This window comes from Chroicocephalus ridibundus, chromosome 10, assembly GCF_963924245.1.
Source record: "Chroicocephalus ridibundus chromosome 10, bChrRid1.1, whole genome shotgun sequence".
Lineage (NCBI taxonomy): Eukaryota > Metazoa > Chordata > Aves > Charadriiformes > Laridae > Chroicocephalus > Chroicocephalus ridibundus.
This window is the reverse complement of record NC_086293.1, coordinates 6987249-7004953: the sequence shown is the minus strand read 5'-3', so window position 1 is coordinate 7004953 and position 17705 is coordinate 6987249. Positions and strand designations below refer to the sequence as shown.

At 40.4% G+C, this 17705-nt stretch overlaps 1 protein-coding gene across 1 annotated transcript; it reads right to left on the bottom strand.

Annotated features, from left to right (window-relative positions):
- Positions 1–2149: 2149 nt before the first annotated feature.
- RFT1 (RFT1 homolog) lies at positions 2150–16824 on the bottom strand. The gene is made up of 13 exons (XM_063348098.1): positions 16696–16824; positions 16495–16580; positions 15797–15913; positions 13868–14057; positions 13178–13279; positions 12085–12219; positions 11201–11279; positions 10871–10921; positions 9352–9482; positions 8031–8175; positions 5650–5755; positions 4090–4339; positions 2150–3205 (listed from the first exon to the last, which is right to left on the bottom strand). The coding sequence occupies exons 1-13, from the start codon at positions 16756–16758 to the stop codon at positions 3041–3043; spliced, it is 1620 nt and encodes a 539-aa protein (XP_063204168.1). The 5' UTR covers positions 16759–16824; the 3' UTR covers positions 2150–3040.
- Between the last annotated feature and the right edge of the window lie 881 nt (positions 16825–17705).

The window sequence follows — 17705 nt, the reverse complement described above, 5'->3', positions numbered from 1 at the left end:
GCACAGGCCCAGAGCCCCGAGGTGAGGAGGAGCCCCATCCCTCCCCTGCCCTCTCCTCACCTCTCCAGGTCGCACTGACGCCCGGCCTGGGCCAAACATTCCATTTCATGCACCTGGCACCGTGGGTCACCATGGCCACTCTGACATCGGCAACGCGGGCCTGTGTGCGCCCCAAACGCGGACAGGGACCCCCTCGGCCACCACCTCACAAGGGTGCCTGTGCAGTGCCGAGGCTTAGGCCCGAGCCCTCAGCACTCACAGAACCGGGGCAGCTGCTCCTGCAGCCAGGGCAGAGTCACACGCCAGGTCCCCCGGGGCAGCCGTCGAGGGTGGCACTGTTGGCTGAAAGGTGCTGGCCAGGCAGGGCAACTGCAGGGCTCCCACCCTGGCCAAGGGTCGACTCTGCTCCTGCCACGGGCAGCGCTGCCAGCAGGTCGGGGAAGGTGATCCTTCCTTCTGCGTCGCACTGATAAGGCTGCGCCTGCAGCACTGCCTGCGGTTCTAGGCTCCCTGGTCCCAGAGGCAGAAGCCATCTTTGAGCTTGGCCTGGGCTCACACAGCCCATCGGCTCAGGCACGGTGGCCGGGGCACAGCACAGGACCTCGGGACGGCACCTCAGTGTCACAGGTGGCCCCACATCTTTCTCCTGAACTCCTTAGCGCTTTGGTGACACGCTGCCTCCACAACAAAAAGCAGCGGGACCACAAGCTGGGAAGTCGCGGCAGGAATGGCCTTCTTCCATGGCAGTATCTGTCTTTCAGAGCCAGTGTGAGCTTTTCCTTGGTGGGGTGGCAAACTGCAAGTGGCTGTGGGGCAGCTTCAGAGGCGCCAGAAAGGGGCATATGCGAGCAGAGAGCATGGGAGCCCCCTCTCCTGTGCAGCTCTCGCCCTGGCCCCCGCCTTTACAGGTGGATTTTGGGCACTTCCCTGCTGGAGGAGTGGGGAGGGAAAGCTTTCGGGGAAGAGTTTGTGACTCAGCTCTCTATATCTTGACAAAACTCTCCCCTCGGCTCAGTCTTGTGCCAGCAGCAAGCCTGGTCCGAAAGGCTTGGGTCTCTCCTCTGGGCAGAGCCCAGGGCTGGTGGCCACTGGTCACAGGCCACAAGCCCCCCCGGATGCTCCCCCAGGGCAAAGGCTGAACTGCTCCCCAGGCTGGCCGCACCCCAAGGTCTGGACCCCAAGCCGGGCAGCTCCCACCAGCACTGTCTGTCACAGAAGGTGAGTTTTGTCCAGTCTCTCTCTCCCAATCTCCCTCTCCATCCTCCCTCAATGCCTGTTATTTCTGCTTCGCCAGCTGCTGTGCTTCCTTGGCCTGATGTCTCACTCTCTTTGGTCTCCTGTCCAAACGGGAGCTGGGCTGGGGCTTTTACCATCTAGTATTCCTTGGAAGAAGCAAACCTCAAGTCTGTAAACCAACCCTACTACTGCTATAGTCCGCATCCCTAAGTGGGAAACACACGCAGAGGCAAACACGGAACGTCATGCAGGAGGGCACCTCTTGAGACCATTTAGTCCAAGCACCAGCTCAAGCAGCATCCCCTGGCGCACGCTGCCCAGGCCCCTACCCACGCGGGTTTGCTTGTCCCCAGGCCACAGCAGGTAGCCACCAGCCCGTATTTGGGGCACACAAAAGCCAGCAGTGGGGTCACCGTGACCCACGGGGACAAGCCCACAAAAAGAAAAAAGGGCTCAAGCTGCACACCATTGCATAAGGATCAGCAGTGTTGCTACATAATTAAGCTAAAAGCTTTCAATTGTACATGTCTGAGCACATGTTTTTCATCACTTGACATTTTTTGGTCCATCCAAAGACTGCAAAGGCAACACTCATCATTATAAACCTGCAACTTGTATGTTCTGAAACTGCCAAATTCAGAGCTCAGACCTGCAATAAACACACCATTAGTGAACCTAAACCAGCAGCCTAACATCTAATTTTACAACTTCTGAATTTCCAAATTTTCAACAATTAAAAAAAAAGTCATTACAAAGATTAAGACTGAAGTAGTAAAGAAACACGACATGAAGAAAAATGGTTGTAACAAAATGAAGCATTTTTCTATCCAGTAACGGAAGTTTCAATAAGCATAAATCCTTGAGAGAAATATTATCAAATATATTTAACATTTGATTTCACAGACATGACAAAATAATGTTTATTGAGAGAAATTTTTCATTTTGGCATTTAAAATCTCAGACAAAAAAAACCCAACAGAGCGAAAGAAAGAAGTTTTATGATTAACCTTTGGAACTTCAGCTTACAGCTTTCAGATTGTACTTAACACCTGTAAATACTGCTCAAGCCCCTTTTTTTTTCCTTTAGCTAAGGCTTCAGAGTATTTTTGACAAGTTAATCAATACCCTCATCAAAGAATGGTACGCTGAATTAAATAATCTGACATAGCTAGCATGGACACACACTGCGCGTGCCATTAATTTGCTTGTAAATTTCAGAAGTTTCTGTTCTACACTTCAAAACACTGACAACGCAATCTCTCTGCACCACATTATGTTCTACTTCAGCAACAGTAACGTTGCTATTGGTCCTTGTCCTAGTGTCTTCAGCTTTTCTTTTATTTTTATGGGTTTTGGGTTTTTTTGTCAGACCGTTTATTTTCCAACCAGTTAAGCAGCCCACCATGCCAAATAAGGGCACCCTTAATTACATCTCAAGATGTAAGCTGTGTGCAGCCTTCATACATGTACTCCCCATTGGTAAGAGTGGGAGCTCTCTCCATGAAGTCTGTCAACCAGGTTATGTCAAGAAGGGTGTATCTTAGATCTTCATTCATTACCAAAGAGGCTGCTTGAAGGAAAGCTTAGAAAAGAATGATGCATAAGAACAAAATTACTCGGCTCTCTTTCACTGTACTGGCCAGCTGAGAAGACAAAATAACGCTCAGATGGCAATCTTACATTGCCACTCCATATCAATGCTTCCAATAAACACATGTGGAAACTTTTTTGCATACGGATCTTATGCAAAAAACACAGCCCTTTACTGCAAGCATGTACTAGAACTGTTCTGCACATGAGCATTTCATGTTCCTTTCTTCATATAACGGGAGAGGAACTGGCTTCTGACAAAGTGGATCAGCTTGGTCTCTGTGCAGAACATAGTAACGATGGTTGCTGCAAAGCATAGAGCCCCCACACTGATGTGAAGCAGCCTTGCCATCCAGCCCTTATCGCAGCAGAAGAATACCTACAACAAAGGAAACAAGCAATTGCAGGAAAACTATAGTCAGCACAAAGTCAATTTACTGTCTCAATAAAAAACAAGGTCCAGCACCTCTCCCGACCACGCTAACATCACCATCAAGATGATGGCAGTTTTGCCACATGCACCGATCCTACAATAAATCAGCTTCAGTAGTCATAACACTTGCTTTCTTAAAATTCTGTCAGCAAAACTGAGCATTCGGTAGACACCTGGTAAACGTGGAAGTTACTATTATTTGGAACGCGGAAATACGTTAATTGAGATATTAGGAAAACTCTGATGGTGCTATCACACAAGTCCGCTATTTTGCAGCAACGTATTAGGCTATTTTCTAACAAAACCTCACTGAAAATCTCCCATTCCAAAATATCAAGCTCTGCTTTCTAAGACCTAATAGATTTTTCAATCTGTCAAATTTTTGTACATTGAAATGCTATCATCTCTGTAACAATTAGTCTGCACAATTACAATCTCATAGTCTGAATAAAGTGATAAATGTGCTCTTGGCAATTTTTCTTTCTGTTTTTGTATTGGTTGTTTTTCCTCTATCACTTTTTTATTACCAAATGTTTAGCAACAGTTTCCTTGTGCTACTGCAAAATTTCCATTATTATTAAGAAGTAAAGACATGGATTTATCTACAGACAGCAGAAATGTGTTAAATTTTCTATCACTTGTGAGATACACCTTCTAGAGGTGGCAGCGATACCTTTGTATCAAAGAAAATCTCTTAACATTGCATCTTGCCTTGCCTGTAATGGAAGTCTTCCAGCCTTTTTTGTTAATGGCATTTCTCTGCTTGTGGACACACAAGCCATTTGACACCGACTTTCACAGTGAAAGCAACATGGGAGAAAGATGCTCACCTCTGAGAAACCAGTGATTACTCCACTTATGACATAAACCAGTACCAAAAATGGTGAGGGAAGCAAGCCTGTCAAAGGTCTGTAAGTGCTGTCTTTGAAGTAATCATAGATATAGTGGATGCTGTGAGCTATTCGAATGCCCATGTTAAAGCAGTTGGCAAGGATAAAGCCTACACTGCCATACCAGTGGGTCAAGAAATAAGAGATGCACAGAAACGTGAAGGACAAGGCCAGCATAACAAAATTGTACCTAGGGAGGAAAAAAAAAAAAAAGAAACAATTTAACAACGTATACAGTTACAGCATTTATTTACTAACTTTATCTTTAAAGAAATACCACAATTTATTTTCTAAAATAAGGAACAAAAAAATTTATCTTCTAGTGGTAGAAGATAAATTTGAGAACTGAGGTTAATAAAAAAAGAAGTCATTGAAAGGATGGAAAATACATCAAATTAATCCAAGAACTACATTACGTGAAGGAAATTCTGTTTCACTAATCAGCTGTATACTCATTTCAGAAAGTCAAATTTAGTAACAATGATTAGTAATGTAAAAGCTAGGGGATTTTTTGCTATTTTATTTTAGGTATGTATTAAATGCTCAGCAACAAGATGATGCTTTATTTAGTTTCTGCTCCAAACAGTGGCTTTGAAAACAAACTGACGCTTCAAAGGGGTGATGAAAACAGCCCTTGCTAAGTCTAAAATATACTCCTTTGACTGTGGAAAGCAGACCTTATTGACATTGATTTGAAAAGGTCTTGTACGGGACAACTGCTGCATAAGCAAAAAAAGCTTAATGGTAGCACTGGGAAGGCAACCAGGCTTCTAAGTCAATAACGCAGGATGAACACAGAATCAAGAAATGATCCAGGCTGGAAGGGATCTCAGGAAGTCATCTAGTCTAGCCTCCTACTTAAAGTAGATAAACTACTGAATTCAGACCCACAATTTAAATCATTCAGAAGTGTACCTGATATACAGTTGCAAAATTTTAATGAGTTTTAAGTGATAGACTGTCTTAAAAACTGTAATTTCAAGTGCATACGTACAGAAAACAAGACTTCACATTTAAATTACTTTTCCAGTTAGTGAATTGCCAAAAGCTAACTTAACAATCTTTTTATTTCTTAATTTCTGACCTTTTTACCCAAGCATTTAAATACTTGCTAAAGCTTCTACCTCTAAATCTACAAGCAGACAGCTAAATAAGGAGTTGGTTTTCAGTGGGGCAGGATATTTTTATGCTGATTTCAAATGCACCAATCTCTTTATGAAAGGTCATTACATATAAATTTTTAAGAAGATCGGTGTTTATCAACAAATACAAGCATGTAAAAAACAAAAATAGTGCATGTTTCCTTGCCCATCTGTTGCACCTGGCTCTGGAGACTAGGAACACAGTTCTTAAAGTGACTGCAGAATGAAATTTGCTCTTCGGAAAAATACATTTCCAGGCACATATCCAGGCAGAACAATTGTTCTTTTTACATACTGAACTCCAGGCAAACCATACGCAGATTAATTACAGGAATATTCTGGGGACACGATTTCCTACCTGTCTACCTCTTCTTTGCACATCAAGGCAAACGTAAAACATTCTGTTACTCCATTAATAGCAAGAAATAGCACATATAGAGAGTAACATCGGAGGAGATCTGGACCTAAAAAACACATTAGAATGATAAGTAGATTATTATTTCTTTTATAAAACCGCATTGTTTATACACTAAGAAATAAAAGTTGTAACATTATCACTAATACTAAACTTAAGTTCATTTGAGTAGGTTTCCTGTCTGGATATCTTGAGAAGAACACAAATAAGCAAGGCAAAATAAAAACAAAAATAAAACCCGAAATACACAAGCACAGTAGTTACTATAGTAACAGAAAAGACATCCATCAAAAAAAAATATTTTATTAAAAGGGATTTCCTAACTCAAAATTAATATTTATCATAACCCAAATCTGCTATTGTACAGAAATTTTTGGAAGTTAATCCAATAGTCATTATGAGGTACTAAATGCAATAAAATGTATATTTTGAATAAGAAAAACGAAAAGGCTGTTCAACACTTTCAAAACAGTGCCAGATAAAAATTATACTCAGATTTTTATGGGTCAGAGAATTTATACGCGACTTCGAAATTCTCCATTCAGACCTTAATCTTTTTCTTGTCCTTTAAAAATTGTAACACTGGGAAAATAATCCCATGCTTTTTAACAGGTCAGTGAGCATCCCTCAATATTCCTTCTTGATGGCTGTAATGTAGTTCCTATCACCGAGCCTCCTCGTGTTTCAGTTGTAAAGAACAACTGCCAAGTGAGCAGTAAATACACTGCAGATGTGGGGCAGAGCTGAAGACTTTCTTTACAAGTATGCATAAGAACATTAGACTAGAGAGCAGTCAGAAAAAAAAATATCCAAATGAATATATACATGAATATCTGGTCAAATAAAGCCAGTACGCACGCTCAACATTTCATTTTCACACATTATCATCAGATAAAAAAAAAAAATATATATACTTCTGAGTCATTTGACTTGCATCCACATTCCTAAACATAGTCCTTTTCAGTCAAGTAAGCATGTCTAACAGATGAGGCCCAGACATTCATTCTTGAAGAGGGACAGAAAACATTTTCTTCATAAAAAGAGTTGGCTGCTGAAGTCCAGAATGACTGCCTTTCACAATATTTGCTTTCAAAATTAGAAACCAATCTGATAGGACCAGCAGCAAGACAACTCAAAACAGCATGCAAAAGTTATTAACATTTTTTCTTGGTTATGCAGACACAGGGTTTTCCTCAAAATCACTATACAAATCTAGCACCAGCTTCCAAACAACATGCAAGGGTCTAAAGCAGAAATACCTAAATGGTTAACACTTAATAACAGAAAAGTGTCAATGGGGTTAGAATATATCAAATTATCTTAACACCGAATAAGGTAATTGCAATTAATTTTAATACCCAATGAGCAATATTCCAAGGTTATGGTTTGAAGGTGCAGAACTCTGACAGGTGCAACTGTCTTCAATAAAATATACTGTCACATGCTTTCCTCTTCCCTGTAACTTTCTCTTAATTGTAATAGATGTGAAACAGAAAATTCGAGCTAGAACTCTCCCACGATGGCGCACAGGCAAAAATTTCCAGACAGAAATGCAACAAAAAAGCTCCTCTGAGGAGCTGCTCGATCTTCGCCCAAGATAGATCAGGTAGGAAATGAAACATTACACACAGAAGGCAGACTGTTTTTTCTAGCAGGAGCTACTGTAAAGTCAACTGACAAATCACCAAAAGGACCCAAGAAAACTCCAGGCTACAATTTGTGTGTTACCAGTTCAAGAAGGAGGACTTAAACGAACCTCTACTTTCTCTCCTGAAAATCCAAGCTGACCTACAAATTCCTTGACTGCTTGTGTGGAGCGATTTGTAAAACTTACCCCTTAATATGTACAACTATAGCAAAATTGTTACCATTATGTGATTTAGCACTATTAAAAAAAAAAAAGTATTATTGTTTCTATGCTAAAACTATGGATTCTTTGTTTCCGGTTTGTTGTATGGGTTCTTTGGGGGTTTGTTGTTGTTTTACAAAAGCTGGAGTTAGCAATTTCACATCATGGAGTCATCGCACAATCTTTTAAAATGTCCTTTTCCAACTATGTCAGATTGCAAAAAGGCAGAGCCCCAAACTTGATCATGCATATTTAGAGCTCCTCAGTATATTTTAGTTTAAGGTGACTACATATTAAAGATGCTATTAACAAAGGCATGAGTTCTGGATCCAGGCAAGACAAGTCACTGATTTAAAATAGGAGTTTTACTGAAACAAACAAAAAAAAAATCTGCTGATTTGCCCAAGAATTCATAATAGCTGCAGTTTCTCTTTTCAAAGAATGGCTTTTTTGCCAGCTCTATAAAAATCTTTACCTGTTCCAGAACTGAGCATTGAGCCTCCATAAATATCCAGAGCCAGCTGAGAATAGGCATAGCCAAAAACCGTGATGGTAAGGCCAATCAGAAGCACAAGTTTCAACAGCAATTCTAATACATTTGCAGCCATAGCAACATCATCCTGAAAAAAATGTAGTCAATTACATGAATCAGAATCAATATAATAGTTATTTTCACAGAGAAAAGCTATTTCATGTAAAGAAAAAAATCAGTTTGCACAGTGTGAAAAGGTGTGAAACTTATCCTTTGTTATTGAATTATCCATACACGTGGTCTTAACTTCCAACAATTTTTATATATTTATTATTCCATGCTGTGTTTTACACATCACAAATTCTACACAACTATTAGCCATGAATGTGTCTGTTCAAAGAAATGTGCAAACATCATTTGCACCTGTTTAACAGTTAGTAAACGGCAAAGAAGAGCATGGCATCTGCCCAAAGCCACAGTTTGAGTCAGCAGGAGGGTCAGATTTTTATTGCTGCCCGGGACTACCGAATTTGCCACAGCAACAAGCAACTTGTCAGTTCTACTACCTCATTACAAGAGGCATTCTTGTAATTCCTGTACTGTAATTTCAGTACATACAGTGAAAACTCATAACCATTTTGCCAGTTATATATATCAGGTACACTATATATGAAATATACATATACGTACATCTTTCTTAGCCCACCAATGAGCTGAAGCATGGGATTTGTTTAACTGCAAAAAGTTGTCATAGTATCAGACAAAAGCCCAGACCGACCTTCAGACTGATGAAGAGTTTCTTACGTAGAGCACGTGTGAATATTACTGTTTGGAACAAAGCTCTTGTTTGTTTAACCATCGATATGCCACATACAATTCAAAAGCTCAAGAAAAATACAACTCTCTTCTTCCCAAAACAGTAGTTAAACATTACTGTTTAATACTTAACAACTACTTATATTTTCAAGTAAAATATTTTCAGACAGCATTTACTTTATAGAAATAATATGTTTTCAGGATTTAAGTAATTGCCTAGGCAGATCTGGAAATACATGCTACACTAGGGTTTACATCACCTCACCCTGTTTGGAGCAGATGATTATAAACTTCCTTTATAATACAAGACAGTACTATGCCACTGTTTATCTTAATTTCTTTGGTTCAGCCTCACTTGGTATTTTTGTCCTCCACTTCAACTTTTCAATTTTAACAGCATTTATAGTCAAATTTGAACACACACTTCTGTCAGTCACACTGCTGTGATGCAACTTATCTGTAACATAAATCAAGCATTTGACATGTAATGAATCCAAAATAAACATACCTGCTTCTGATCCTTTACATTCTTCCCTCTTTCCAACACTTTAGCAAAAAAGACATAAAAACTCTCCTCAATAGGCAAAAAGATAAACCTGGCCACCAGTGAACCAAGATTATTCACGATATCATATACACCTAAAAAAAAAAACACAGCAGCAACCTGTAATTTTTTTAGACACATTTTAATTCTAAGTCTCTAACAATGACATGAATTCTAATTTAGCATTTCCACTGAACACAGAGAAAACAAATGGAACTTAGTGCAACGTTAAAGCAGTGTTCCCTAAAAATTCTGACAGTCAGCAACCACAGCTCAAAATTACAAGGTTTGCTCACAGAGAGCAAAGTTAGGACAAAAAGCATCAACTAGAGAGATGTGAATCTAGTAACAGCACCAAACCACGTTTAAAGTTCTTACTGTAGAGGAATTTAAAAGATCCTGATGAATTGCACTAAATGAGAACAGAAGTGTAAGGATTTACCGATACAGGAGAAGAGAAAGGTATCTATTTTTAGTGTGAGGATTTCTTTTTACTTTCACTGAAGTGGAAGAGCAATCCCACAGGACATTTGACCAGCGCTTCCATTAGCAAGATACTGCTCCAAACCTGCTATGACATCTATCTATGTGTGTGTGTACATATATATACACACATACATACACACACAGAGTACAGTCATTGAGAGGTATATGGATAAATGCTTTACTTATTCACAGTGAAATAAGAGAATAAGGTTCTGGCTGATTTCATAGGACCTGGAACCAACATTTCTCAACATTTTGAGAGTACAGGCATTTTTGCACTCATAGCTCTTCTGAAGACCCCTCAATTCTTCTGCATGGGAGGAGGACCAGAATGGCTCCAGTTACTTGTGGCAAGCACATCTACTCAGTATTTATGGAGGAACATACTACTGCCAGCAATTAAAAGTAATTCAAACTAGCCAAGAGACTTAGAACAGTAGGCCAACAATTACAGCCTATTTTCCTTCCCCAAGCTATAAAGACCCAAGGTGCTGCCAACTCACTCATCTGAATGGCTACTGCCACACATTACTCTGTAACCACTCTGAATTCTTTTTACAGAACATAAATCAGTTTTGAGATGAAATGCTGTAAACAATGATGTTCTTGCCACCATAACAGCTAACACAGGTTCAAAAGGAAGACAGAAAACAGCAGGAAAACAGAATTACAAAAACTGAAGACAGAAAACTATAACAATAACACACCAAATACTAATACAGTTGTGGGTTTTTTTAAGAAGAAACAAGATACATGGTATCACATATCCAATTGGAAAGGTTTAATCCAAACAAAGAAAAAATTAAAATCCAGGAGCTTACATTATTTTCTATATCTATATCAATCTTTCACTGAAAAGTATCTCCAAGTCACAAAGGCGTTGAAATCTTCTCAGATTTTCACGTTATCTTCACATACTTCAAGTCATTTTCAGAACCATCTGAAGAGCAGTGACTAAGAAAACTGTGTCACCATTCCACAACACCATTGCACTTACCCTGATCTCCAAAATTTAACACGTTCAAAAAAGTCATCACATATCGTTCACCTGTAAGTTCAAAATAAAGAACTTAAGAACAAGTCCCTAAATTTTTCCCAATAGTTGTTCAGGTACTTCCAGTATTAAGTATTTAAGAGACGCAGTCAAGCGGGACAGCATCTAGTTCAGAATACCCTCAAAAACTTCATTCACATTAGTAACATCTGCCAGCAACAATCTCTAGAAGTCACATGCCCACATCCCCTACCAGCTTTCTCAAGCTTTAAGTCAATTTTGTAAATGGTATTCACTAGCCCTTCTCCATCACAACCATACGCCAAGCCTCACCCTCTGTCAAAATCTGTTTCAAGAAGGATTGTTTGAAGAAACTCCAAGTCAACCGTGCTTCCTTCCAGTTGACAAAGGTCTGCAAAAAAAGAAGTACTGAAATGTAATAAACATGACTGAAACTACGGAGTAGAAATAGAAAATACAAAGCCAGTACAATACTCTAGGCTAGCTCTAAATGTACTGATGAGAAAACCCCACAATATCATAGCTACTAACAACTAATCTAAAATAATGCTAGATTCAAGTCCTAATATCACTCTGATCTGACAGAGTCTTTCCCTTGCTGAAAATTACTATTGTTGCAGATAAAGTACCCAAACAAGCTTTCTACAGAAAGTACTTAGAGACAGGAACAAATACCTCGTGCTGTTTAGCACACCAATATAACTTTCACCTTCACTGTAGATCTAAATTGTTTACTGCTCTTCAAGCTGTCCCCACAAGTCTTGCAACCAAGAACCACCTTTATCTTTTCAATCTGCAAATATTTTTCAAACTATCTTCTTTCTCACTGTGTCTTTTCATTTCTTTCTTTGCCTCATTTTTTTTGAGAGGGCATCAGAGATATTTGAGCGCCTGTAGGATGCTGTGTACCACCAGGTTTATTTGTGGAAAAGTCCGGGTACCAAAATCCATGGTAAAATGGTTCTTGTTTCTTTCCTGCCTTAGATCCAGTGATACCTGGTCATTCCCCTGTGCGTTGGAGATTTCTACCTCCAGTTAAGAGTTTGTGCAAACATACTAAAAGATAAGTCAGCAACAAGCCCACAATAACAAAGAGGTCAAATTTCATAACATTCTTCTGGCAAGGATTTTATTGATACGAGCCAAAGCTCTCTCAAGAAGAACTTAAAAATCAAGAAATAAACTGTGCAACGTACCTCATCTTCCACCAAGTTAGGTAAGAGAGCTTTCATTCTTGCAACTGGAAATGACTTCTTTGTTGCTTCAGGAGACCCCAAAAACATCACAAAATAAATTACATAGCTCATCACCAGAACACTGACGTATAAAAGCTGCAAAGTTAGGGAAGGAGAGAAGAAAAACAACCAGTGATACAAAATTAACTTACAAAAGTAGAATGTCATGCTAGAATTCCAAATTCAGTGAGAACCAAATGTAGTAAGTAGCCCTTATCCTTGTCAAATTTTCAACTAGGTAAAGACTTTAACTCCCCAAGAATGCTGTTGATTTTTTTTAATATGTAAGTTATCATAGCCCTTTGCCAACTCTTATGTTCTATTCAGCATTTTTTATTTAAAGTCCAATTCTAAAGCAATTATTCACTTAGTCAAAAAACAAGTCGACAGAGCAACATCTACACTTCTGCCTTTGATCCGTTATAAACTATCTACTATAGCCACTGCAAAGGCAACAAAAAAAATAACTAAATGTCCACATCTGAGGTGGATCACATTTTCATTTCTAGGTAAACTGATATTGTGCAGGTCATAATACTATTTTTCAGGTGCCAATATACCCATTCTTCACTTAAGAAAAAGTTTTAATCCGAGTATGTGTTACACATGATTACCACTTCCTGATAAGCTGATACAGGTTGGTGGTACAGGATGATAAAATTACATGTGATTATAATCTTCTACACAGTAGACTCCAAAGTCTAACATTAATACTGAGGCCAAGTGGTGAACAGAGTCTTCAAGCATTAGAATGTGTAACTGATTAAGAAGAGTTGACATAAAACTTATACAGAATAACATAACCTTATTACCTAACATAACCTAAGCACAGAACAAGGTGCTTTCTTGTACCTCCATTAAACTGCTCAAGGTCAAAGTGCCAAGTCAATAATGAGTATCAGGAAAATACTAAATACAAGTGCTAAATCTTAAACCTCCCAGGAGTATTTTCTCTACCTCCTCAAAGTTATTTAGCAGCCTAAGTGTCAAAGGCAGCAGCAAATAAAAATTCATACAAATCAATTTCTAGAGGAAGAGAACACAGGAAACTTACCTGAGACAAGGAAAAAATGTAGAGGCCCCATTGAGGATAAAGAACTACTAAAATAACCGTCAAAATGCATTTTGACACTACTGAAAGGCTTTCAGCAATTACCTTTAAGAAAGGGAAGAGAGAGGTTTATTTTCTGCCAACTTAACCACATACACAAACTTAAAATACATCAGTTTCACACACAGAATTTATGTGGGAATATAAGACTTTCATAGCCAGTGTGGTTTTATCACAGAATTTCTTTTTGCCAAGCTAGCCACATTAGACTGTAATTTCTCCGTAAATTTTCTATTCTTGCATTTCACAATTTTTCCATTGCACTATCCCAGTCCTTTGTATGAGACATAAGGGAGAAAATTTTGCTTGAGACAATCAGATTCTCAATTGTTGCATTTCACAATTTCATACAATCAATTGAAATGCAAAATTGTGGAAGCTATGTGTCTCTCCCTCCAATTAAAATTCACGATTAAGTATTTAATGATCACTAAATAAACCAGCTTTCTTGCTTTAACAGGTACAAATTCATATCCATGTTACAACTCCGTCATACAGTACTAAACAGTACGCACAGATTTGTGGGGGTTTTTTATATGCTTGAATATACAAAGACCTAGTTCGCAAATCTGTTCTTTTCAATAGAGAGAGACAATTCCCCACACACACATACACTCTGTGTACTTTACTAACCTTAAGTCTCACAAACAAATGAGCTTGTGCTAAAACCCAGAATGGTTCTCCCAGAAGCTCGATAATTGCAGAAAGACCAAATGCCACTACACCAGCCTGATAATGAGGAACCACAGAAGGATCAGGTACTTCAAGCAAGTGTAGCCAGACTAAGCCCAAGAAAATAGACCAAAACACACCAAGAGGGACTCTAAAAAGTTAACATAGAAAACAATCAATAGAAATGTTACGTAAGCAGAAAAAATATCCCCAAAAATTAGATTAAAATTTTGCATATTGCCATAATAATTAAAAATAAATAAATAAAAAGTCCTGAGGAATTAATTTCTGTTGTTACAATACCAATCATACTTTTCTTGTCATGAACATCTTTAAGGCGTTTTGCAAAACACAGAAAACATTTTTCTGACTTGTCTATTTTCTACTCAAGAACCTAATATAAGGTCAACTATCTGCATTTCTTGTTCCCTAGGACTGAACAATTCTGAACTCATCAGCCTGCGGAATACTGCAAACCCCTGACTGCTACAATTTTTATAGTCTGTGATTACCAGGGGTTTGGCAGACAAGCTTGGTTGGATCTTGCTGTAACAGACAAAGATGCCACCACTCCAACTGCTAGTCTCACTCTTCCAAAAATGACTGGTTCTCCAGAGAGCAACAGCAGAGTGAGCAGAAGAAAATGCATGCCTGCACCTCAGGTATGCCAGTTCACAATGCTCTACTGTAGCTCAGAGTCACTTTGATTAGTGACTGTAGCTAAAAAGCCAAACTAGGCACAGGAGTGCAGACGTGTATTACCTTCTGTTGACACTGCTTCAGGAACACGATGCTTCTGGCAGAGTGCAGAAAGTTTTATATCATTGCAGCAGGATCTATTTGACCCTCCCATTATCAGCTCCCTAAGGTATTTGACATCAAGCTCCTAAGATGAATTTCAGATCCTTCAAGAAAGTTAATCTTCTTTTTAAGTTATGCTTCTCTATGAGGAAAAATTTAAAAAGAAAAAGGTGCACAGTCATTGTTAACTCTATCATTTAACGTCCACTTGAAATGCTGTCAAATAGCAGAAAACTGATTATAATACAGTGAAGAGAACAGATCTAATACATGTAAAAGACAAGCATTAAACTCATCCCTGAAAGAGACAATTCCTCTTCTTTATACCTGGATGCAGATGACTACACGCAACCTCCCATTCCTGGGCCAGATGTAATTAATAGCTGTGCAGTTCCAGGGAAAGTCAGCAGGGTGACCCAATAGAAGATCACCATGCAGGGGTAGTTTTACACCATATCAGACAGGTAAACTTACTTCCCAACCCACCTAACTGTGGCTGCACAGCTGCTTGATGTGACAGAGGGGAAACAGCAGAGAGGTGTGTCCAGGAACCAGAAGGGAGAGAAACAAGTCATAATGTCCACTTAGCTGCAATGTGTGATTGCACTCTCTGGGTACCGCTTCACAGAGACTTTAAGCTATCCACTTTCTGCTATAAATAGCATTGCAGTTGAAAGTAGTTGTCCTACTTACTACCCCCTGTTGCTTAATTCCAACCCTTTCTTTAACCCTTTCACATCTCTCCTGCCCAACACAAACATTTATGTTGCCAGGCCATTGAATTGCACCAGTGCTCAAGAGCAACAGGGTCTTTCTTTAACATCTACAACATAAATGAAGCTTCAGGGTAAGCGACAGAACAAATGGCTGCCAATAACATATTTGGTGATGCACTTTCCCACATGCTCCAGAGAGAGATCAGTTTCACAAACACTAAAACAGACTTGACCAGCTTCCTACATCAGACCAGAAACATGACTGAGGCTACTAAATGCTCAATGCTGAAATAATTACCTCAGTAAATAAATACTTGCTTTAATTTTGCGAGCTCTTGTAAGTTCTAAAGAAGTAAATTTAAGGGTATCTTACGTCAGCCACAGTAGATTAATTGTTTTGGTCCAGTTTCTCTTTGTACTTCCACTCAAACAAGCTCTGCGAAATGCCTCCCTGGCTAGGAAGACAACTGTTGAATACAGTAGAGTTAACCTAAAGGAGGTGAGGGGAAAAAAAAAAAAAGGAGATAAAATTATTTCTTTACATACTATTTCTGAAATCCTTCATGCATTAGCATCACTGATAGTTTTATACAGGACTCCCTGACAGACAAATCTAACAGGCACGCAAACAAAACATGGTGATATGAAGCAAATCATCACCATCTTGTAAAGAAGGAGGGAAAGTAGTTACGTGTGATTACTCAAATGGCAAAATCACTTTAAAGCATGCAATAAACCAAAAAAGCAGTCACAAAATTTATTGCATAGTAACAGCATGCAATACACGATTGTATCTAGCTTTTCCTCAGCAAGCTGATACAGTACCTCCACTTCAGGCCAAAAAATAGAAGTTGAAGACATTCAACGATCAAACACGTAACAGTAAATTAAAGAGCGTTGTGCAAAGCGTCATTAGTGACAGACCCTGCAGACCACAGACCCCGGGATCCTGCAGCAAACACACACACACACACACTTCCGAAAAGCCCCGTCCCTGCGGGACCCCCGTTCCCGGGGCAGCCTCCGGGAGGTCCGAGAGCGCGTGGGGCCGCGGGACAGGGGCTCCCTCACCTCACGTTGACCACGCCGAGGAGCTCTCTGGAGAGGTAGCGCAGAGTGAAGGCGTTCAGCCCGAAGGTGACCAGCCGGAACAGCACCTGTGAAGGAAGCCGAACGGGAAACACCTGCGGGCCGAGCGGGGCTGAGGCGGCTCCCGCCAGGCACCGCCGAGGAGGAGGAGGAGGAAGGAGGCGGCCCGGGGCTCCGCCGCACCTGCAGCAAGGCGCTGGAGGAGGCCAGCCGGGTGGTCTGGCTGAGCACGTCCTGCGCGGCCATGGCCCCCGCCCTGCCCCGCCGGCAGGAAGTGGCGCCGCCGTCGCGCCGCGATCCCGTCAGCGCGGGCGGGGCCGCCCCGGCCTCGGGCGGGCGGCGGGGAAGGAGCCGGCCGGGACGGGGGCGGAGGTGCGGCTCACCCGGCCGTTCCCAGCCCGGCAGGAGAAACCTGTCCTCTTCAGGAACGCTTTGGACATAACACGGGCGACTTCCAAAATAACCGCGCCCTCCAGGCGGCTCGGATGCTCAAACCAGCGCTCAGCGCCGGCTTTGTGCTTCGCAAGCAGGTACTCCACCAAAACCACCCCAGAACTGCACACTGGCTTATGAGAGGAGGCATCGTATTAAACAGCATTTTCTGACAAGCGCTATTTTCCAGAGATTTCTGAAAAATTTCCGTGCGAGTGCCACCCATTCCTTTCTAAACTGAGGGCAAAGCCGCCAGCCTTAACCAGATGTGAGGAGACAGACACCCCAAACGGAGGGAAGACGCCCTCGCTGCAGGAAGAGGAAAGCATCTCACTTCATTCTGTGTAAAAATAAAAATAAATAAATACATACATAAATAATTAAAGCACCAAACCAAAAAACACTTATCAAAAAAAAAAATCTTCAAATAGCAAAGATGCAATTTAATTGTGACAGACTTGAGTTTAATAATACACTGACTTGTAGTCTTCCAAACAGGTAAGACTCAGCCTCGGTGTAAATCAGCACGGTAGTTCCAGACTATTTCAGATTATTATTTAAGCAGCAACATATAAAGATTCCATCTTTCTAAGTTACAGAACATTCCCTTCAAAAGCATGGCCCTTCCAGCTCAGAAGTCACATTTTTCTTAGCAATGCTACAGTTGAAATAAAACTTTTCACAGATGTTTAACAGCAGCTGTTAAAAAGTGTTTTCAGGGCAGGGGGAGAAATATAGAAGCCCTACTTGATTTCAGCTTC

Coding starts and splice junctions, on each gene's coding strand:
- RFT1 (XM_063348098.1), bottom strand. CDS start 16,758: ATGGCCGCGCAGGACGTGCTCAGCCAGACCACCCGGCTGGCCTCCTCC. Junction 16,581..16,695: donor CCTCCAGCGCCTTGCTGCAG/GTGCGGCGGAGC, acceptor CTTCCTTCACAG/GTGCTGTTCCGGCTGGTCAC. Junction 15,914..16,494: donor CTCGGCGTGGTCAACGTGAG/GTGAGGGAGCCC, acceptor CACCTCCTTTAG/GTTAACTCTACTGTATTCAA.